This window comes from Haliotis cracherodii, unplaced genomic scaffold (assembly GCF_022045235.1).
Source record: "Haliotis cracherodii isolate W230 unplaced genomic scaffold, xgHalCrac1.p SCAF_18, whole genome shotgun sequence".
Taxonomy (NCBI): Eukaryota; Metazoa; Mollusca; class Gastropoda; order Lepetellida; family Haliotidae; genus Haliotis; species Haliotis cracherodii.
This window is the reverse complement of record NW_027266273.1, coordinates 3,511,575-3,534,770: the sequence shown is the minus strand read 5'-3', so window position 1 is coordinate 3,534,770 and position 23,196 is coordinate 3,511,575. Positions and strand designations below refer to the sequence as shown.

The following is a 23,196-nucleotide window of genomic DNA, read 5'->3' as shown; positions in this document are numbered from 1 at the left end:
AGAACCATATCCGTGCTCGAGAGTTTCACCGAAGTAGTAAACGTTTGAGACCTGCATCACTTCGGGCTTTCCTCGCACGTCAAGCTGACACGCCGCGATATAACTGGAACACTGCTAAAAGCGGCGTGAAAATCCTATCACTCACTCTTGTTTCATACATCGCTCTTTCAGCCATTGCAGCACCACGTGTCGAAATGCTTAAATGTTCTCAGGAAATAATACTGCAGGTTTTGTCGAAATGGTTTAATAAAATATATTCAAGTGACCGTTTCCCTAATATGTGGTCGGAATCTATCATTGTATCTCTCTATAAAAAGGGGACCCTAATAATCAAGATACCTATAGAGGAATCTCCCTAAATAGTATATTGAGTAACGTCTGTGCATGTATTTTAAATATAATACTTACGCTTTGGGCAAATATGAGAGACAAACGTCTTGAAACTCAAGCCGATTTTTGAAAACATTACTCGACAACTGACCACATTTTTACACTTTGTTATTGTTCAGAAATATCTATTAAGGCGTAAGAAGAAGCTTTATGTAGCATCCGTTGACTTTAAGAAAGCGTTTGATTCTTTTAATCGGCACAAAGTATGGCTCTGTTTACAAAATATTGGCCTGAAGGGTAAAATGCCACAAATGTAAAACTTGTATAGAGGATGAATTTCATATACTGCTTGTTCGTACTTTTATGATTTAAGGGAAGCATATATTCCACAGAAATACCCGCGTTTACCAAATTTGTATTCATGTAAATATCTAGGTATCAGTAAATAAAGAAGTTGTTATCTATAAATTATCTCTACTTTGTCATCCGTCAACTTCAAAGTCACGCATATCGAACAATTCATTTAAATCTTTGTTGATCACTAATGATGGAAAAACAATGTTTAGGTAATCACTATTTGTTCACGGTGCACGTTGTCGGCACAAGAATTTTATAGTATCGTAAAACAATTACACCAACTTTGTAACATTATCTGCACAGATGCACTTCTGTAGCTGTGTTGTTCTCTCTGTTATAATCTATTTGTTGTCTGATTTTGTATATGGACCGGAGGCCTTTAGTACAACATTAAACATCTTGATCTTGATCACGTACCAATACACACCCGAGTACAGCATTTATTAATAGCTCCCTCAATTCCTTAGAATAAGGCAATTTGTTACTACATCATATTAAAGATAGACCCGTGAAGATCCGGGGTAGAATATGTCTTCTTTAACCCATGCTTGTCGTAAAAGGCGAATATGCTTGTCTTAAGAGGCGGCTATCGGGATCGGGTGGTCAGGCGCGCTGACTTGGTTAAAGCATGTCATCGATCCCATTTGCTCATGGTATTAATCACTGGATTGTCTGGTCCAGACTCGATGATTTACAGACCGCCGTCATATAGCTGGAATATTGCTGAGTGCGGCGTTAAACAACAAACCAACCAACCAACCAATTTAACTACTAGGCTACCCGACCGCACTCGAACGAAAGATCCGTCCAACCAGTTTGCAAGGGTGAACGAACAAGTGCCAATGTCAAAGAAGGCGAAGGAAGAGACAAAGAATTGTGCATACAAAAAAGATTACAAGAATCGGGTTGTTGAAAAACTACATTATGGATGGGAAACTCTTCTTAGAAACTATGACTAATTAAATGAATGGATTACAGAAAGTCAGGGATGACACTAGGTGTTCGCGAAAAGGGCAAACATGTCTTGCCTTACCGGAATTACACAGACAATAAAAGTATTCGATTGATTGATAGTTGCATTTTAACGCCCTACTCGGCTATATGGATGCGGTCTGTAAGTAATCAAGAGTGGACCTGAAACTCCATGAGTAACGATCTTGAGTGAGTATGGTATTACGCCGCCTTTAGCAATATTCCAGCAATATCACTGCGGAGACACCAGAAATGGGCTTCACACATTGTACCCATATGGGAAATCGAACCCGGGTCTTCCGCGTGACGAGCGAACGCTTTAACCACGAGGCTACCCCACCGCCCCTCTACGCAATTGAGAATTGCATTTCGCATTTTGGTCACTAAATTTGGTAAAAGACCCAAAATAGACCAAGACATATATTCAGGGTGAATATATTCAGGATTCGAAACCTATAGGTTTCTTGTACACCTATGGGAAATTAAATAGATCTGAACAGGAAATGCGGCACCTCAGACGAGTAGGTCATGCGTGCCCTCGGCGAGTGTCTCAGAGAACCAAATACATGTGTGTTCTCCTTTATCATCTAGGCTGGTGCAGGGCATATCAAATGAAATGTAGGCAAACGTATAGGTCACCGTTACACAAAGCGATTGTAAACCTAATACTTATAGGCTGACAACAGTAGAAGGGTTAAAATCGCACATTGATGTTTAGATCACCGTCACACAGCTGGGATAAATGCCGCGTTAAACAACAAACGAGGACCCACTTCCTTGTGCCGACTGCACGTTTGACAGATGTAGGCAGTCATACAAGGAAAGATTGTAATTATAAAATTCTATTTCCTTTTCACAGTTTTTCTTCACTAACATAGTGCAGTCAAATTAGTTGCCGGGACACTAGTGTATGTATGCACAATGCTAAAAATTCCGATGTAGAGGTATGTACTTATACTATGACATTTACTATGACTTATACTGTGACATTTAAAGTGAGTTTCCATCTCCTGAGACACTGACGCTGACTTAAATGGATCGGATGGTCAGGTTATGGACTTGGTTGACAGCGTGGCGTCGTACTCCGGCGACTTGGAGCTGCTCATGATACTGATCATTGCATTATCCAGACTTGATTGTTTACAGGCTGCAACAAACACTAATTGTTTGTGAAAAAAGTGAGTGACGGGTTCTACGGTCGAGTGGGACATTTTTATCTTTTCGCGAATACCTGTCCGTGATCAATTCATATAATTATTACTGTTATGCATTTACCCCTATTTGATTTGTTAAGGCAGTTAGTGGATTATTATCTGGCGTTAAATCACATTAACTATTAATCATTACAACTAAATATCGTGGCGTGGCAAAATAATTGGACTATAATGGTGGTCAAAGTAACCATAGTCCTAGGGCCCAGTTCCATAAAGCCATCTTAGCGCTATGGTGGTCGTAGTGTTAAGATCGCTGTGTGGAACGGGGCCCTGAACTATAAGATGTCGAGCCTGATACAGAGAAAGGTAAAAATACTTCCCGCTACATCTTATACATGTTGGATCAGTATTACCCTTTCGTTGGTGGATTAAGGCTACCCTCAGCAATATTCCGGATATACGAGTCTAGACCAGACAAATATTATGCGTATATATGTGTATCGATAAACACCGTCGGAGTGCGATGGCACGCAATCAATCAAGTAACCCAGTCTTGACTATCGATGCATTTGGTCGCCTCTTACGATCAGTATAGTATAGGTTGGTTTGGGGCCTATTCTAACCCCGAATCCCCACGTGGTATATTACAGAGAAATATCACGCGTTGCACACCGAGAACTCTGCCCTGCATATACATTCCCAACAGCATACGATGTTCCTAATAGGCGACTATATAGATCAGGTGGTCAGGTAGTCGGGTGGCGACTTGGATGTTTGCATGTCATCGTACCTCAGTTGCATGGATTGATGCTCATGATTTCAATTACTGACTTGTCTGGACCAGCCAAGATTATTTTCAGGCCACCGTGATAAAGATGTCATATGTAAGAACAAATTAACAAACAATAAAATAAACATTGTATCCATGACAACTTGGTATAGTATTTACACGTCATTAACGTAACTTTTTAAAAAATAGTTAGACGATTACACTTTCATGACGAAAAGAAAGTTTTACCGGAAACATTTATAAAACGTCCGTGTTTATCTTATAAACAAGGGTGTTTCAGATAAGAAGTAGTTATATTGGCGCCAGTGTCAACATATATCAGTGAGTGGCATGTCAGCTTTATGTGGGAGGAAAGCCCGAAGTGATGCAGGTCTCAGACGTTTACCACTTCGGTGAAACCCACGAGCATGGGTATGGTGCTGACAAACCTAGAAACATAATCGGGGCGAACCGGGATTCGAACCAACAACCATAGGTTTCTGGCGTGCCCAAGGGACGCAACTCTGCATAGCGAATCGCGGCGCCTTAGACGACTGGGCCACCCGTGCCCCCTGTTAACATCTATTAACCATGACTTTCATTACGATATGACTATCGACAATTTGTACCCGGGACTTTGTTTACGCGTGACAATAATACATGATATGAATTTTCATTTCCAGATTAGAATCGAGATGATCGTTCTTCGCCCTGTTATAAGGAAGTGTTAAATAGTTCAAGCCCGGAATACAAAATTCATTTGAACAGTTTATTTGAGATTGGGATATGTTGATTTCCACCAGACGGTCGTTTGATAGTCACAAATATGAAAATTAGTTGTCGGTGAAGTATTATATGGTTACTTGATAGGACGGTGGTATAACTTTATCAAAACTTTTATTGAACGTGTGTGGGAAGGCTGGAGATCGTGGAAATGTATTTTAACGTTTTAGAAGCAATACAAACAGATGTTTGCTATTTGATATGACATTTGTATACTGTGTACCCCTATACTTCGGCCATTTGTCACATGGGCAATTTTTAAGCAAGGCGTTAGGGATACTTGTGAGCCTTTTTAGGTAGACTGCATACACGAACACACCCTGTAGACTCATGGTGGTTTGGTGGACGTTTCTCGTTGATGCGATAATATACTGGTCTATTTCCGAAGACTTTCTCCTTTTTAGGTAGACTGCTTCCAAAATCTTTTCCTCTGAACATGAACATTTTGACAAATTGTCTCCACACATTGCACATCAAAACGTTCAACATTTACGAATTTGGCTCATGCTTTGTCACTCACCTTTGTGACACAATAGGTACTGTGTGACTACGGGAACCTTGAACCCCTCAGAAGCAGTCTCGGCGATCCTTCATTGCTGTTCCTTAAACCTTTGTTTTACCAGACAAGTTCAAGCATTCTCTCGAACGAACGATTTGGTTGGTTGGTTTGTTGTTTAAAGCCGCACTCAGCAATATTCATTCCATCTTTATGACGGCGGTCTGTAGATAATCGAGTCTGGACCAGACAATCCAGTGATTGATATCATGAGCATCGATCCACGCAATTGGGATCGATGACATGCATCAACCAAGTCAGCGAGCCTGACCACCCGATCCCGTTAGTCGCATTTTACGACAAGCATAGTCGCCTTTTACGGCAAGAATGGGTTGCTGAGGACCTATTCTACCCCGGAATCTTCATGGGTCCTCGAACGAACGAACGACCGGACAAAAGTTTATCCTTTGTATAGTTTTGAAAAATACTAACTACTTTAATAGATGTAAACGTTGAAAGAAAACCCATTTTAAATCAAAACTTTATCCTTTGTATAGTTTTGAAAAAAATTACTACTTCATTAGATGTCCACGTGGAAAAAAAACATTTTAAATCGACCTTATAATTCAACCTTTATTATATCTTTATGTTCAGCTGGTCATCCGTGAACGTATGGCTTTGGGAATCTAAATAACCAATTGTTCGCTCAGACAAGCATGTCATGGGGTTGGAGGACGTGCAAGAAGGTTCTTGGCGTGTACTTAAAATCACAGGAAAACGTGCTAAATCTATTGTTTGATCACATTGACATAGACGATTTAAGAGGCAAAGGGAACTACAAAGATAAAAATAAAATCGAGATGAGGAATCGAGGTCCATCTGGCCGCACTGCGAAATACAGCAGGTGGCAAGATTACTCTTCATGTCAGCGGGACTTCATGTGATGGACAGTTTCTTGTTACGCGTTGATGAGTTTCTGGAAGAATGTTTGAACAATGTCAAATGTGCGGGAGCCTTGCTTGTAGATACATACAAACGGAAATGTGTGTGTGTGAAATAATCACGTTCATAAAATTCACAGATTGCATCCTAATATCGAGAAAACTAAAGGCGTTGCTACTGTTGATTTCAAAAACGTTTGTTCGGATTTAAAGGTCGAAAGACCATTAACTCATAACATCGTGTCTCTCTTGTGTCACAGGAAAGGATCCCCGAAAAAGAAACTGAATTAAGAGGCTTGCAACCAACTCCACACGAAAGTGGAAACATCCAACTCAACGCATATAGAACAAGACAAAAGCAGCATTGAAAGTCAAAAGGATACATTTGCCAAGTATATTTGGGGAAACGTCGATTCCGAGATTATCTCAGTTGTATGACAAATAATGAAGAAGGAGGCTCCTTCAATTTAGGAATTGCTGAAACAAATTGAGAGTAAAAGACATCAAAGGACGGTTCACGCACTGACAGTAGTTTGGTTCCAGAAATACAAGGATTTGAGTTAAAATGCGGAAAACATGAACTTAAGAACAGTCCAAAATTTGTAATTATGTCTCATATAACATAACTAAATTTTGATAAATCTTTTGGAGATATATCTCCAGACCTTGTAAAACTACAGTTTTATCCATTGAAGACAGAAAGCAGCAGGTGCGTCCTTGAGACTGCAGTTGACTACACGGAAGAGATAGTATTACAAACAAGGCCCATTAGCTTTTCATATTACAGATAATATAGGGCCGTTGAAACAATAGCTCGTGAAGATTGAAACCTTAAATGATCTGAATTGAGTCCTGTTTCTATAAAGGACCTTAACACAAGTGCAGTGTCCCTTTCCCCATCTTGGGTATACATTAAGGACAAAAGCTTCTTTTTGGCCATTTTGTCTATCAAAATGACGTCCAGTTCAGAGACGAATCGTTCGAGTTATTCAGATGATGGGTTGGACAACCTTTATAAGGGTCCCGGTATGCGTTGTTCATACACAATATATCCATCTACATGTGAAGACAGCAGCGAGTCACCAGGTGAAACGTTCGAATACACAATAAACGAGGCTGAAAATGAAGAAACCGACATATGTGGTGGAGACACGTCACCCATAGAGATAAACAGATCTGAGCCTAAAACAGGTGGGTGTTTCCTTTCACTGCATTCGTTAAATGTGGATTGCTGCATAACTATTTGATAACTTTTGAATCACTATTTCCGCATTTGATACATACATTCCTTTCCATAATGGTTTCCCCTAATGAGGCAAATGTTTCCCGTCTTCAATGCCTCACTATCGAGGTAATATCGTAACACTTTCGACATACATTCAAGACAAAGTGTTTAGAGGATCGCCACACAACTCGCTGACTTGGTTGATGCATGTCATCGATCCCGATAGCGTTGATCGATGCTCATGACATCAATTACTTGATTGTCTGGTACAGACTCGATTATTTACAGACCGCCGTCATATAGCTGGAATATTGCTGCGTTGCGGCGTTAAACAACTAGCAAAAACAAACTAGTACTACTACTACTACTACTACTACTACTAATGCTTAAGGCTTATGACAATTCAAGTTCATATGTCTCGTTTTACAAAGCACTTCATGGTCTTCTTTTCTGTTGGCAAGATGAGGACATTGGTGAACAAGCGACGCTACCCCCAGATGGTAATCAGAAATATTTGTTGGAGCAAATCAGGATCCAAATGCAAACACATATCGATGGACTCAAAGGTAAGGCAGAAATCAGATACATTAGTGAAGTGATGATGGTCAACAGGAGATACTCCTCTTTGGAAAACAGTTATGAAATTGTGACGTTGTAGTGGTTGTAGGCTTACTACTAGCCAGTACGTAACACGTAATACGTGGGACTACAACCGAGAGAGTCGAGTTGAGTGTTTCAACACAACACTGTATTCACATGGCTATTGTCGTTTATTGCCTCGATAATTATCCGGTTTTTTTCCAGAGAAATAATTCTTTAAATATGGGAATTAGAGTTTGAGCTTTCAGAATTTGGTTTAACACTGCTTTGAGCGGTATTTCAGTTACATCATCTTGTTGTGTGAGGACAGCCCAGTGTAGGTGCATATAATATTGATTAATAAAGATTTGAACACATCCTAGAAATACAACTTATTGTATCCAAGATTACAAAAGTGGGACTGCTATACATGAATTAACATCTTTTTTTGTTTGTTTGTTTGTTGTTTAACGCCGCACTCAGCAATATGCCAGCTATATAACGGCGGTCTGTAAAAAAATCGAGTCAGGGCCAGACAATCCAGTGATTGACATCATGAGCATCGATCCACGCATTAGGATAAATGACATGCATCAACCAAGTAAGGACATGAAATACAGAAGGAAGAGAGAAGATGCATTTTTCATTAATGTTTATACATGTACAGCACCTCTATGTATGTTAACATGTGTTAACTAATTGCGATTGATTTATAAACTCACGCTTATGATATAGCTGGAATGGTACAACGGACTCTTGATTTCTTGTGATTATGGAATATATTATCGCATTTATTGATAAATCTGTCTTGTGGTTTATTTTAAAAATAAGTTTCGTTACCGTGATGTGTTTTTTCTCTGTTTCGACAGACACAATGCTGAAGGAGATAAGGGAGATCAGAGACACGCAGAGGGAGATTCAACGAGATTTGGTGAGATTGAAAGGTAAAGCTTTGTCCGATTAAAACATTGTCGTCGAATGACCACCATCTCATCACTTGTAAGACTTGTAAAGTAATTTTCCTTTGCACTAACAGTGTGACATTCTGATCGATCGGAATTCAAGGTAGGTGCGATCCGCAGATCGTGGTTTCGAATCCCAGATTCGTTCCGATTATGATTCCTACAGAAATCACTGAACTGCGTCAGTTTTGTCTTTTCTCATTGAAGTTGACATACTGGTCAAAACTCATTCTTCTTTGTTGTTTGTTTCGTGTTTTACGTCGCAATCAGCAATGTTCCCGCAAGACGACAGCGGTCTTTCAATATTCGTGTCTGGACCAGACAATCCAGTGATTGATGTAACGAGCAACCACCCACGCCGTTGGATTGCGTTGACATGCTATCAACCATTTCTGACCACTTGTATAAATACTGACAGGGGTAAGGCTACCTGGGCCAGTATAGGCTACTGACTAGTGCCATATTAAGCTGCCTGGCTCAGTATAAGGTACGGGCAGAGATTAGGCTATCTGGGTCAGTATTGGTTACTAACACGGATTAGGCCACTTGGGTTAGTATGTTCTACAGACAGAGATTAGGGTACCTGGGTGAGTATATGAAACTGGCAGGGATTAGGGTGTCTGGGTAATGTATAGGCTCCTAGCAGGGATTAGGGTGCCTGGGCAAGTTATAGGCTACTAGCAGGGATTAGGGTGCCTGGGTCAGTTATAGGCTACTAGCAGGGATTAGGGTGCCTGGGTCAGTTATAGACTACTAGCAGGGATTAGGGTGCCTGGGTCAGTTATAGGCTACTAGCAGGGATTAGGGTGCCTGGGTCAGTTATAGGCTACTAGCAGGGATTAGGGTGCCTGGGTCAGTTATAGACTACTAGAAGGGATTAGGGTGCCTGGGTCATTTATAGGCTACTAGCAGGGATTAGGGTGCCTAGGTCAGTTATAGGCTACTAGCAGGGAGTAGGGTGCCTAGGTCAGTTATAGACTACTAGCAGGGAGTAGGGTGCCTGGGTCAGTTATAGGCTACTAGCAGGGATAAGGGTGCCTAGGTCAATTATAGGCTACTAGCAGGGATTAGGGTGCCTGGGTCAGTTATAGACTACTAGCAGGGATTAGGGTGCCTGGGTCAGGTTAGGTTACTGGCAGTGATATAGGGTGCCTGGATCTGTTTAGGTTACTGGCAGTGATTAGGGTGCCTGGGTCAGTTTAGGTTACTGGCAGTGATATAGGGTGCCTGGATCTGTTTAGGTTACTGGCAGTGATTAGGGTGCCTGGGTCAGTTTAGGTTACTGGCAGTGATATAGGGTGCCTGGATCTGTTTAGGTTACTGGCAGTGATATAGGGTGCCTGGATCAGTTTAGGTTACTGGCAGTGATATAGGGTGCCTGGATCAGTTTAGGTTACTGGCAGTGATATAGGGTGCCTGGATCTGTTTAGGTTACTGGCAGTGATTAGGGTGCCCGGGTCAGTTTAGGCTAGTGGTGAGGACTAGGGTGCCTGGATCAGTTTAGGTTACTGGCAGTGATATAGGGTGCCTGGGTCAGTTTAGGCTATTGGTGGGGATTAGGGTTCCTGGGTCAGTTTAGGCTACTTGTGAGGACTGGGGTGCCTAGGATGTATAATTTTATTGGCTGTCAGAATATATCTTTGCACCCCATTAGACTCGCAGTCAATTTTCTGTTTGTGTGCGCAATATATTGGGTCCAGTAAAAACCCTGTATTGTGATCTTTGCAGCTACAGGTCACGATGGTGATGGTAGTGTAACGGCGTTGCACTATGAACCGTACCGGAGACGTGCCCAATATGCGGTGAGTGTGATTCCATGATTTATATTTTCACAGAATGTAGGATATTACCCATTATTACGAACAAGGCGGACACTTCCTCAGGCCGTATGGACCTTTGGGTCACTTTCAAGGAGCTTTTCTGTATCCATGTTGTAGATTAGTGCGTGGATTTGGTTATATTTTGGTTTTAATGGGACCTATAAATGATCGAATCTGGACCACACAAACCAATATTCAGTGGAAATTAGATAGTAACAGCAACGATGCACAGTTGGCGGTTTGTGTCACACTATCAGACAGTTCATTACTTACCATTGTCAGTTTCACATTTTATGTGGCTTGTAAAGAAATATTGGTTACAGTGAAGCTATTCTTTCTAAGTGATATTCCCCTTCTCACAATGATTCTACGTTTGGAGCATCACTTTAAACTTTTACGGGTTATGTTTATTATATACTACTCACCTTTTGATAGGGATATTTTCTGTTATTTTCTCATTTATTATCACCCCTTTTATTATGTCATTATTCATAACGTCACCAAAAAACCTATTTGGAAAGAAAATGCGAAAAAAACCATGTTTTTTGGTCAAATATGGACATAGGACCATCTGGTTCTCAGGCGACGATAACATGTACATGCAGTAGAATGAATTATACTTATCAAAGATTGAGTGTTATACTCCACTGTTGCAGGTTCGTCCTTTGAGTACAGCTGGTACGCAAACCAACTTATCAGTGGAAACGCAAACGTCCAATTCGGAATCGTGGGTTGTTAAACCAGATCCAGACATTTTGATCACATGCCTTTAACTGACGTCGAGAGGACCGTTAGAGGTTGTAATATTGCATTCTACAAGGACTCAAGCCACTATCTGACTCTGATTGGTCACAGAGGTTTCAAACCGAAATAATGTTTCTGATTAACATTGATGATTTAAGTGAGTGAGTGAGAATGGTTTTACGCCGCTTTTTGCAAAATTCCAGCAATATCACGGCAGGGGACACCAGAAATAGGCTTCACACATTGTACCCATGTCGGGAATCGAACCCGGGTCTTCGGCGTGACGCTTTAACCGCTAGGTAACCCAACCGCCCCTGATGATTTAAAGACCACTTCACTGTGTATAATCATGCAGTGACATTTCTTTTGTCAATCACATCTCTGATATGAACTTGAAGAGGTCAGCTACCTGGTGACACAGACCGGCAAGTTCATCATAGACGGGGGGCACGGGGGGGCCCAGTCGTCTAAGGCGCCGCGATTCGCTGTGCAGAGTTGCGTCCCCTGGGCACGCCTAAAACCTATGATAGTGGGTTCGAATCCCGGTTCACCCCGATTATGTTTCTAGGTTTGTCAGTATCATATCCGTGCTCATGGGTTTCACCGAAGTGGTAAACGTTTGAGACCTGCATCACTTCGGGCTTTCCTCCAACATTAAGTTGACACGCCGTGATATAACGGGAATACTGTTAAAAGCGGCGTTAAACCTAACTCACTCACTCACTTATCAAAGACGATTCTGTGAATCAGTTACGTCAGTAAAGCATGATTTTACTAGCGCTTCATGTGTATGAACGCTTTCTTTCTGCTTTCGTTGCCCCAGTATCAATCCTTGACGTGTTTGTATGCACTACCCTTCCCCATCATCCGTAAATAAAGGGCCGCTTTACTATGGTGTCGCTATTTTTAACCAACGAATCAATGGAGGCCTTGTTCCAGCGAGAGGGAAACGAGGGAGGGCCAATGAGCGATCAGTTAACATCACTCAAACGACAATGGTTCTCGCTTCGGACCGTCTGTATACACGATATCGTGCAAATAGTGGACCAATGCCGTGCAATAGACACAGCCTTCTCGCTTGACATTGTGTGCAATATGGGCAATAGCCTTGTGGTATCTGCTCAACATATCCTTCAATGTCAGGCAATCGGACGGGAAGCAGAAAGTTCATGCACGGAGCAGGGCTCATTTGACATCCGTGAGTTATACACGTCCTCGTGTCATTAACTGACAAACGATACACACCCGCCAACGATATACATCTGCCAGTTGTATTCACGGGTGATAGAGGAACGTCGTGTGTACAAACCCGTGAAATATTGTCGATGCTACTGAACTTGTCTTGTCAGTCATAATTGTCAACAAAAGGTGATGTCATGACACACGTTTACATTTGCACTGTCCTAATTTCTGATTCCACTAAAGAGTATTAATCAGCACCATTACACTGAGTTGATGTTATGAAATTAGTGTCAGAAAGAAAACAAATGCGTGCTCTCCACTCTGTCATTACGAAGGAGATGGCGCTCACTATTTCAGCAGGCGTTTTGGTGATGTCAGTGCATTTTCACTGCTCTTTTATTTATTTGTACAAAAATTAAAGGAATGCATATTTTAGGTATGGTTTGAATCCCGTAAGGCGCCTCAATTTCATGTGCAGAGGTGCGTCACTAAGGCGTGTCAGAAACCTATGATCGTGGGTTCGAATCCCCGATTCGCCAATGATCATATATCCAGGTTTGTCAGCAAACCTGTCCGTGCTCCTGGGTTTCACCGAAGTGAAAGAGGCATTCAACAAACCTCACTCGATCTTAATTGTGGAGTATAGCATAGAATGTTGACACTTCCATGCATATACGATATGAACATGAAGGAAAGACAGCATTTCAATTTAAATGTATTAATATCAAGTTATTTGTACAACTACAAGATGAATTGTTGCATCGTGGACATTGAGGTAAGCTGTGGTGAGGTGTGGTGAGGTGAGGTGAGGTGAGGCGAGGCGAGGTGAGTTGAGGTGAGGTAAGCTGTGGTGAGGTGAGGTGATCATGACGTGCTAGTGCTTGTCCCACGCAGGCACATTGCACTTTATAGTCGACTAGTCCATGTTTTGTCCCCGTAATACCGAGGGCCAGGTAGGGTAACAAGCAGTTCCATCTGTTAGTGTGACGATGCCACGGGACTAAACCACCGACCCTCCACACACCACCGATTTACGTTGCCTGAAGAAATCCTTACTCCCAGCACTATAGTGATGAAAACTGTGTTGCGGGTGCGGCTGTTAGGACAGGACATGCTTACCCTTTTTCGCGAACACCTGGTGTCATCACAGATTTTCAGTGATTCATTCAAATCATTTTCATCACTGTTTGCATTGTTCGCCCAATGGAATCTATTTCGGCAGATATTCGAGACTGGTTATTTTCTACCGTTCACGTTTTCAAATAGTAATGTTAAACTGTTGAAATTACACAATTTCGATAGATGTTGAAATATGATTCAGAACCACTTTGATATTTTAATTAAGACAACCAGAAGGAAGTGTTCATATCAACCACATGAAGCATGTAAAAGAAAAACTTTGGCAAAGAATATGAATATTTTATTTTCAATTGAACTTCAAAATAGTGTAACATATAGCTCCTGTATGTGTATATTTTGAAATAATCTCAAAGCCGGGAAGCGAATAGGTATACTATACCATATACCAAAAGAACGTCTTGATAATTCCCTATGGGGATGGGTATTTTTTCCCCCACGAAGTTATGCATGTGGTAAGAGGCGATTTTATGTATCCTGTGGTCAGGTTCGGTGATCTTTTTATAGCTTGTCAATGTTCCCCCAACCGCGTGGATCATAAAGATCAATCGGTTTACAGGACGTCGTCATATAACCTGGAATATTGCTGAGTACATATTCAAACAACAAACAAACACCAATTAAAAGCAGGAATATAAATATACATGAATAGCAACATACACACTCAGATTAGAATCAGAAGGGGTACTCTTTTCTGCGGGTGCATTGAGTGAAACGATTTGGATTTCTTGTACAATCTTTCTCCTTCTTGTACAATCTTTCTCCTTCTTGTACAATCTTTCTCCTTGTACAATCTTTCTCCTTCTTGTAAATCTTTCTCCTTCTTGTACAATCTTTCTCCTTATTGTACAATCTTTCTCCTTGTACAATCTTTCTCCTTATTGTACAATCTTTCTCCTTGTACAATCTTTCTCCTTCTTGTACAATCTTTCTCCTTGTACAATCTTTCTCCTTCTTGTACAATCTTTCTCCTTGTACAATCTTTCTTCTTATTGTACAATCTTGCTCCTTATTGTACAATCTTTCTCCTTGTACAATCTTGCTCTTTGTACAATCTTTCTCCTTCTTGTACAATCTTTCTCCTTCTTGTACAATCTTTCTACTTCTTGTACAATCTTTCTACTTCTTGTGCTGAACTGCTGACGTACATTGATCGTTGTCTATGGATCGGGATAGTATCATATGCAACAGCAATTAACATGGAAATGAAACAACACCGACTTGATCAGTTTCTATCATTAAAATTGTAAAATATGCTCGCGTGGGGTATGAAATTTGATTTTTAAAATGAGAAATATAGAAATTGTGAAAGCATACATGTTATATAATACTGAAGGTACTAAACAGTGCAGTGCATAGATTATGTATGATACAAGCTGGGCATTATAAAATCCTGAAGCAATTTATATAAAGCCCAGAAGAAAAAGATATGGGGGTGAACTGCTGTGGTCAATGGACACTAAATTCATACTAAAGAGGCATATAGGGAAATAACGCATCCTGTTAAAGTTTCACAAATGATATAATTAATGATACTTAAATTTGTCTTAAGTAAATCGTTAAAAAAATGTGATGAACGTTCCGTATTTTCCTAAGTTTCTACGCACAGCGACTATTGTCGTAAGCAATTCACAAACGTTCAAAACAAGGAATTAATTCACTTTTCGTCAGATATTAAACGCCGTACCTTTGATGATTTGACGTTTTGTCTGATTGTCAACTGCACAGCTTCATATCGGCGATAAACTGACTTAACATGTGTCGCTAGGACATCATTACTGTATATGACAGTTCGTGCTGCGCAGTGATTACACAATCATGACATTCTTAAAGTTTGGTAATGAAAACATCTCCATTTGATTCTTCTGACAATGATCCCGAAAATGGCGTTTCTTGAATTTCAGTTGTCGTTTGTGTACATACTGTGCTCGGGGGACGGACCTGCAACAGATGGTAGCCAATATAAGATCTACGTGGAACTTCATCTTTGAAATAGGGGGCACGGGTGGCCCAGTCGTCTTAGGCGCCGCGATTCGCTGTGCAGAGTTGCGTCCCTTGGGCACGCCAGAAACCTCTGATTGTGGGTTCGAATCCCGGTTCGCCCCGATTATGTTTCTAGGTTTGTCAGCAACATACCCGTGCACGTGGGTTTCACAAAAGTGGTAAACGTCTGAGACCTGCATCACTTCAGGCTTTCCTTCCACATTAAGCTGACACGCCTAGATATAACTGGCATACTGTTAAAAGCGGCGTTCAACCCAACTCATTCACTCACTCACTCATCTTTGAAATAGTACTTGTTCATCCACGGTCTTTCGCAAGCTGCCTACTTGGTATTTGTATCGAACAAAATATACATGTAAGTTCATGACATGAATAACATATAAAATATGTGCATACGAATGTACTAATATGGTGTGAATGATGAATTCGATTACATCACAAATGTCTAAGTGAGACAGAGTTCTTTTACTTTAGGCGTATTCGGCTTGGCTTAGTCAACGTTATTTTCTTAATCATGGTCAGAATCAAACTCTTATGGGAAATATATTGGATCATACTCACTGAATATCGGGCACGTCTTTCATAGTTAAGACCCGTTACATTGGTGTCACCATAACAACTGCGGCCTGAAATGAAGACAGATAGCCAAACTTCCTATCATGTCCATCACTGAATGTTGTGCTTTATACATTTACGTAAAGAAAACCTGCTTGAAGAACATGATGAGACTATGTTGACACGGTACGGTACTTTGACCAAGGATAATAATCGGAGCGCATGTGGGATTCGAAGCCACGACAAGCAGATCGCATTATCTGTACTTGTAATTCCAGTACGTCAGAGCACCGTGTCACACTGTTTGCACAAAATACAAGCACGAAACATGATGAGACTGTATGGTCATGGTACAGCCCTTGTAGGTTTACTACGTTGGTGCAACCAATGAGAACATAACCGTAGCAAATGTGGGATTTGGTTGGCTGGTTGTTTAACTCCGCACTCAGCAATTGTCCAGCTATATGACGGCGGTCTGTAAATAATCGAGTCTGGACCAGACAATCCAGTGATTGATATCATGAGCATCGATCCAAGCAACTGGGATCGATGACATGAATCAACCAAGTCAGCGAGTCTGACCACCCGATCCCGTTAGTCGTCTCTTACGACAAGCGTAGTCACCTTTTACGGCAAGCATGGGTTGCTGAGGACCTATTCCACCCCGGATCTTCACGGGTCATGTGGGATGTGGGATTTGAAACCACGACTCGAGGATAGCAACTACTGGCACAGAGAATCCCGGTACCTCAGACCACCGTGTCATACTGTCCGCACAAAGTACAACCACTCGATAAACTATGGATGTGCTGTGTATTGGGGAGTAACATGGGCATCAGATGACAAGACTTTAACGAGACTACCTTTACCTTTCAATCTCACCAAATCTCGTTGAATCTCCTTCTGTGTGTCTTTGATCTCCCTTATCTCCTTCAGTATTGTGTCTGTCAAACAGGGAATGACACCATGGTAACAATTATACTTATTTTCAAAATAAACCACATGACATATTTATCAACACATGTTAACATACATAGAGGTGCACATGTATAATTGAATGAAAAGTGCATGCTCTCTCTTTCTATGCTTTCATTCATCTCGTTGAATGTCCATAAGAAGAATGTCATGTTTACAAAAAGGAAATCAATGAATATGACGAGGATGACATGGATAAAACCATATTTTGCCTATATTAACACATATACTCTGGAACTGTCTATTTACAGGTGTATGGGTGTTCAATGTTCTCATTCATTCATCATGCGCAGTGTATGGTCATTGATGTTGAACACAACTTTACCTGGCAGCACCAACACATATATTTAATTTTGCGTGGATCGATGCTCCATCACAAGATTGTCTGATTCAGATTCGATTTTTTCACTGATCTCCGTCATGTTGCTGGAATATTGCTGAGTGCGGCGTTAAACAAACAAACAAACAAACGAACAAACCTGCCAACTGAATGGAAATAATTTGTTTCTCTTCGCCACATAACATAATAATAATATGACTACTTCAAACATGTGCCACAATAACACTACTAAGTCAGTCTCGCGCTATGACGCCGCCGCTATTCTTTTCACACATGTACGTCATCTTCAATGATTATTGTATTCGACAATAAACTTGGGTTTGGTCACTTTTAAAGCAATGAAAACAATGAACTACGCGTAATTTGAGCAATCAGGGTGAAAATAATATTCTTAGCGAAATATTCAACAAAATCCCAATATCCCTTATGCTCATCCTTAATGTTTTACACTCAGCGAATCTTACTCTTTGAATCACTCTGATATTCATTTCCTTGTCAAACAAATGTTCTTATTATTTCAACCTTTATCATGTTTCTATTTTCTCCTCATTTTGTCTCACCTTGTTGTTTTTGAATGTTCATCATAATGTCTATTGACAAATCCTTCTGATAATTACTGGAAGGTAGCGGCTGATGCTCATCCTCAGGTACTTCATCTGGGTAACAGAGATTAGCGTTGGAGTATTTTTATAAATGAAAATAAACAACACATAGTCTCCAGCGACCAATGCACACTTATACATGACACACAGAATCTACCCCATTTACCCTCACATTTATCCTGAATTTTGATGTTGGGAAAATATACTTTATTGAAACAATATCTTATTTGTGCCATAAGAATCATGTTTTATGGATGTCAACGTCTGTCAACGTCTGTAGTGTGGATAGGCATGATGAATGAATAAGTCGTTACTCTGAAGCGCTGTGTGCATATACTGATATAAAGAAATGAGAACCTACTCTGAAACGTTATGTATATACACATAAAAAATATAAAGTAATAAGAACCTACTCTGAAACGTTATGTATATATACATAAAAAATATATAGTAATGAGACGCTACCCTGAAACATGTACATATACATATTAATATGGGGGCACGGGTGGCCCAGTCGCCTAAGGCGCCGCGATTCGCTGTGCAGAGTTGCGTCCCTTGGGCACGCCAAAAACCTATGATTGTGGGTTCGAATCCCGGTTCGCCCCGATTATGTTTCTAGGTTAGTCAGCACCATACCCGTGCTCGTGGGTTTCACCGAAGTGGTAAACGTCTGAGGCCTGCATGACTTCGGGCTTTCCTCCCACATTAAGCTGACACGCCTAGATATAACTGGAATACTGTTATAACTGGAAAACGTTATGTATATATACATAAAAAATATAAAGTAATAAGAACCTACTCTGAAACTTTATGTATATATACATAAAAAATATATAGTAATGAGACGCTACCCTGAAACATGTACATATACATATTAATATGGGGGCACGGGTGGCCCAGTCGTCTAAGGCGCCGCGATTCGCTGTGCAGAGTTGCGTCCCTTGGGCACGCCAGAAACCTATGATTGTGGGTTCGAATCCGATTATGTTTCTAGGTTAGTCAGCACCATATCCGTGCTCGTGGGTTTCACCGAAGTGGTAAACGTCTGAGGCCTGCATGACTTCGGGCTTTCCTCCCACATTAAGCTGACACGCCTAGATATCACTGGAATACTGTTAAAAGCGGCGTTAAACCCAACTCACTCACTCACTCACATATTAATATAAAGTAGAATAGATCTTCAGTCGCCGTAACAAACAACCAAACAAACTAATACGAAGAAGCTGACTTCAATAGAAATCTTTGTAAACATCTTCTCTGTGCTTATAAAGGTTTTGACTAAAAACGTCAATAATTAATGTGAAACTTTGATAACAAAGGCTGACGTATGACAAGAACAGTTTCGACACATCTGGTCAATTGGAGACACCTTGTTTGAACTGATAATACAGGATGGTGTCTTGAGTGTTTAATCAAACACAGTACTCTCGTACTGGCGTTAACATTAGACATTAACATTAAACGTCACATGGACACAATTTGATTCTACTGACCAATACATGCTAAATGCATAGGTGGCTGTTACATGTAAGAATCCAGTTTTGAAGTGATCACGAAATATTTACGGCAATATTTATCACAAACAATGAAAGGAAGCATCTCACCTGGGACTTGATCTGTTCTGCTTATGCGTACGGTGGTCGATTCTGCGTTGTCATATGCTTCAGCATGGCTGTCACTGCTAGCGTCACTTTGTTTATGATAAGCACAAGACATTCCTATATGAAGGTTGTCTAAAGTGCCATCTGAAACACTCGAACGATTCGCATCGGAACTGGATGTCATTTTGATATTATTTCTGATCAAAACAGGTACGTAAGGTTAGATTATGCAGTAATGAGGCGATGTCCATAGACATTAAGCTACCTAATGTTTTCACGTAGAGGAAACGGGCCACTGATACGTGTTAATAGGATTCTTGCTTAATGTTGAGATGAATCGCATTTAAGATCATCAAATGTGTTTGTTACTCTGCGGAACCAATCATCTGGGGTGATTCTTTCAACCTCCCCTCCTTTAACGTGATACGCCAGGGGACCTTCTTTGTCATAAAACACTATCCCGCCCGTGTAACCAACTGCAATCTCAAGGACAAACCTGTTGCCTTCAGGAGTACTTTTTCCCCAATTATAAAACCGAAATTTTACAAGATCTGGTGAAATGTCCTTAAAAACTGTATCCACATCTGCCTGTAGTATCGTAACATGAGATTGAATCAAACACATGAGACTATTCTTTAAGTCATCTTGGCTAAAGTTCAACACAAATCCTTCGATATCTGGAACACAACTACTGTAAGTGAATGAGCTGTCCGGTGATGTGTTTGTATATTTTGTTTCTTTTTCGGTAATTCCTAGATAAAAGGATCCCCCTTCTTCATTTTTTGTCATACAACTGAGATATTCTCGGAATCGAAGTTTTTCCCAAATATATTTGGCAATTGTATCTGGGTGACTTTCAATGGCGCTTTTGTCTTGTTTTTTTGGTCTATATGCTTTGAGTTGGATGTTTCGACTTTCGTGTGGAGTTGGTTGCAAGCCCCTTAATTCCGCACCTTTTTCGGAGGACGCTTTTCTGTGAGACAAGAGAGACACGATGTTAAGCGTTGATGGTCTTTCGACCTTTAAATCCGAGCAAACTTTAGTTTTGAAATCTACAGTAGCAACACCTTTGGTTTTCTCAACCGATATTAGGATGCAGTCTGTGAATTTCTCAAACGTACTTATTTCACACAGCCATTTCCGTTTGTATGTATCTACAAACAAGGTTCCATCACATATGAAATTGTTCAAACTTTCTTCTAGAAACTCATCAACGCATCCCAAGAAACGGTCACCACATGCCGTCCCGCTGACATGAAGAATGATGTTGCCACCTGCTGTGTTTCGCAGTGCGGACAACTTGATCTCGATTTGTCTCAGTTTTATTTTCTTTTTATCTTTACGTTTCCTTTTCCCCTTCAAATCGTCTATGTCAATGTGTTCAACGAACAGATTTGGCACTTTTTTCTGTGATTCTATGTAAAGGCCTTTAACCTCCTTGCAGGTACTGCATTCGCATGACATTCTTTTCTGAAAGAAAAAAGTGTTTATTTGTTCAAATTGTGAATACAGGTATCTTTGTAAATATAGTTCATGTCTTTCAGATTTGATGCTATTTGATACACAATGCAAAACTTTTGGAATTTGAGTACCATGCAAGTGGAAAAGAAATGTTAAGAAAACGTACACTGTTTTAACGTTTCATTCCATGCATGTATGTGAGCATGTGTCCTCACAAAACGCATTCTATATAAACCAATGGTTGTTTACATAAGAAATAAAGAAGTAAACCCTGATCAGCGGGTTCTGATACTTTCATTATCACATTACGACACTATAGACGACTAGGCCACCCGTTACCCATGAGTCGTCACACACTAAGGGTAGTCGATAATGTTGTTAGTTTCAACATGTGGGTCAACCAGTTTCTTCAAAAACACCTGTCTATACACTAAGATTGCCATCTACAATATTATTTACTTCCACTTTCCCTTGACAGACCATGCCTTACGTTGATTTCCTTTAGATGATCAAAGCACATTACATATTTCACATGCAAAAGATCACGACGTTGTTTTACAATATAAACATGTAAGTAGTTTGTACACAATTATAACCTTGATAACTACGTGTATCTACACATACATGCACTCACATATATACACACATACAGACACCTGCCTATCTGCCTACCCCACATACATAAACACATACACAAACACATAAACACATGCGTACACAAGCATACAAACATATATACATACACACCTACCTTCCCACCAATCTACACACAAACATGTACATGTACACACACCTACAGTGTATACACACATGCGTACACAAACATACACACACATATATGCACAGACATACATATACTCAACCGCAAAAGAAACGTCATGGATAGATATATGAGAAACCTTATTTGTCCAAACACTGTGAACATACTTTGAGACATATCAAAAAGATGAAACTTGGCAAAACTGATCAAGGTTTAAATTAAAGTGTCAAATGTTCTTAAAGTGAAACACAACACCAGTCTCTGAGAAAATGGCATCACAAGTCAGTATCTCATGTGTGCGCCATGTGCATTGATGACTGCCGTGCAACGTCGATATATGGAATGGATGAGGCGGTTGATGAAGGACATAGGCACTTGAGCCCACACTCTGAGGAACGCCTGACGCAGTTCATCTGCAGTTGTCGGTCTTGGTCGGATGTCATTCAGCCGTCTTTGAATCTCGTCCCACAGGTGCTCAATGGGATTCAAATCGGGACTGAGGGCAGGTCACTGCATGGTTCTGATGCCATTCTGCTGGAGGAATTCTCTTGTTGCTCTCACAGTGGGGGCACGGGCGTTATCATGTTGAAACTCGTGGTTGCGGCGACGTGCCAAATGAGGTATGGCCTTTGGTCTTAAGGCTTGATCAATGTACCGAGCTGCTGTGACACCATTGCCCCTCCCAGGACCGATGTTCTGTAAGACCACAGGACAGACCCTCTGTACAGGACCAATTCCACCCCACACCATGATGCTCGGACCACCCCACGAGTCTCCCTCAACAACGCAAGCATCCGGATAATATTTCCCACGGCGTCGCCAGACTCTCTCTCTCTGCCATCTGCTGTTGAGATGCAGTAACAACTCTCGTCTGAGAAGAGGACTCTTCTACACTGCTGGTGGCGCCAATGCTGGTGCTTTGTTGCACACTAAAGACGGTCCCGTCGATGACGTGGTTTCAGAATGGGTCCTCGGTGTGGCCTGTGACAGTAGAGGTGTCTGCTCGTCAATCGTCGACGTACGGTGTCCGCACTAATGTGTCGCTGGTGTTTCCCCATGGTCTGTCGAACAGTTTCAGCAGCAGTAACAAAGCGATCTTGAAGATGCTGTCGCACAATCTGACGATCCTGACGTCAGGTGGTGACCCTTGGTCTTCCACCATGTGATCGGGCTTCTGTTGTGTTGGTGGTCTGGTACCATTGCTGTAGCCTGTATATGGTCCTTACGCGGACTTGAAATGCATTGGCTACTTGCCGGGCAGTTTGTCCAGCTTCTAATCGTCCAAGGGCTTGGCATGTGGTAGCAATTCAATAGCGAATGAATGTTATCCGATCTGGGTTGATTTTTATAGGGCAAGAAATGGGGGAACGCATGTGCATTTCAATTTGAACGGAACTCACGTGCACCGGGGTACCATGGCCGTTGCCATGATGCGTTTGGGCGATCG

At 41.1% G+C, this 23,196-nt stretch overlaps 3 protein-coding genes and 1 pseudogene across 3 annotated transcripts; 2 read left to right on the top strand and 2 right to left on the bottom strand.

Annotated features, from left to right (window-relative positions):
• The first annotated feature begins 1,831 nt into the window (after positions 1 to 1,831).
• On the top strand, positions 1,832 to 6,615 carry LOC139466006 (uncharacterized; annotated as a pseudogene).
• Positions 6,616 to 6,716: 101 nt separating this feature from the next.
• On the top strand, positions 6,717 to 11,632 carry LOC139466119 (uncharacterized). The gene is made up of 5 exons (XM_071248142.1): positions 6,717 to 6,993; positions 7,489 to 7,593; positions 8,476 to 8,550; positions 10,297 to 10,370; positions 11,045 to 11,632. The coding sequence occupies exons 1-5, from the start codon at positions 6,756 to 6,758 to the stop codon at positions 11,159 to 11,161; spliced, it is 609 nt and encodes a 202-aa protein (XP_071104243.1). The 5' UTR covers positions 6,717 to 6,755; the 3' UTR covers positions 11,162 to 11,632.
• A 2,926-nt stretch (positions 11,633 to 14,558) lies between these two features.
• On the bottom strand, positions 14,559 to 19,712 carry LOC139466118 (uncharacterized). Its single transcript, XM_071248141.1, has 5 exons — positions 19,532 to 19,712; positions 17,886 to 17,981; positions 16,880 to 16,954; positions 16,017 to 16,081; positions 14,559 to 15,392 (listed from the first exon to the last, which is right to left on the bottom strand). Exons 1-5 carry the CDS (start codon positions 19,710 to 19,712, stop codon positions 15,279 to 15,281), a joined length of 531 nt encoding a protein of 176 aa, XP_071104242.1. The 3' UTR covers positions 14,559 to 15,278.
• A 99-nt stretch (positions 19,713 to 19,811) lies between these two features.
• On the bottom strand, positions 19,812 to 22,911 carry LOC139466005 (uncharacterized). Its single transcript, XM_071248020.1, has 4 exons — positions 22,772 to 22,911; positions 22,125 to 22,245; positions 21,741 to 21,752; positions 19,812 to 20,998 (listed from the first exon to the last, which is right to left on the bottom strand). The coding sequence occupies exons 1-4, from the start codon at positions 22,909 to 22,911 to the stop codon at positions 19,850 to 19,852; spliced, it is 1,422 nt and encodes a 473-aa protein (XP_071104121.1). The 3' UTR covers positions 19,812 to 19,849.
• Positions 22,912 to 23,196: the final 285 nt, after the last annotated feature.

Bases quoted from the DNA above. Each gene is read 5' to 3' on its own strand.
- LOC139466119 (XM_071248142.1), top strand. From the start codon at position 6,756: ATGACGTCCAGTTCAGAGACGAATCGTTCGAGTTATTCAGATGATGGG. The intron at 7,594-8,475 runs GTAAGGCAGAAA...CTGTTTCGACAG, and splicing joins ACATATCGATGGACTCAAAG to ACACAATGCTGAAGGAGATA. The intron at 10,371-11,044 runs GTGAGTGTGATT...CCACTGTTGCAG, and splicing joins GGAGACGTGCCCAATATGCG to GTTCGTCCTTTGAGTACAGC.
- LOC139466118 (XM_071248141.1), bottom strand. From the start codon at position 19,712: ATGACATCCAGTTCCGATGCGAATCGTTCGAGTGTTTCAGATGGCACT. The intron at 17,982-19,531 runs GTGAGATGCTTC...TCTGTTACCCAG, and splicing joins CAGAACAGATCAAGTCCCAG to ATGAAGTACCTGAGGATGAG. The intron at 16,955-17,885 runs GTGAGACAAAAT...CCTGTTTGACAG, and splicing joins GAACATTCAAAAACAACAAG to ACACAATACTGAAGGAGATA.
- LOC139466005 (XM_071248020.1), bottom strand. From the start codon at position 22,911: ATGGTGGAAGACCAAGGGTCACCACCTGACGTCAGGATCGTCAGATTG. The intron at 22,246-22,771 runs GTACGTCGACGA...ACCTGCCCTCAG, and splicing joins GACACATTAGTGCGGACACC to TCCCGATTTGAATCCCATTG.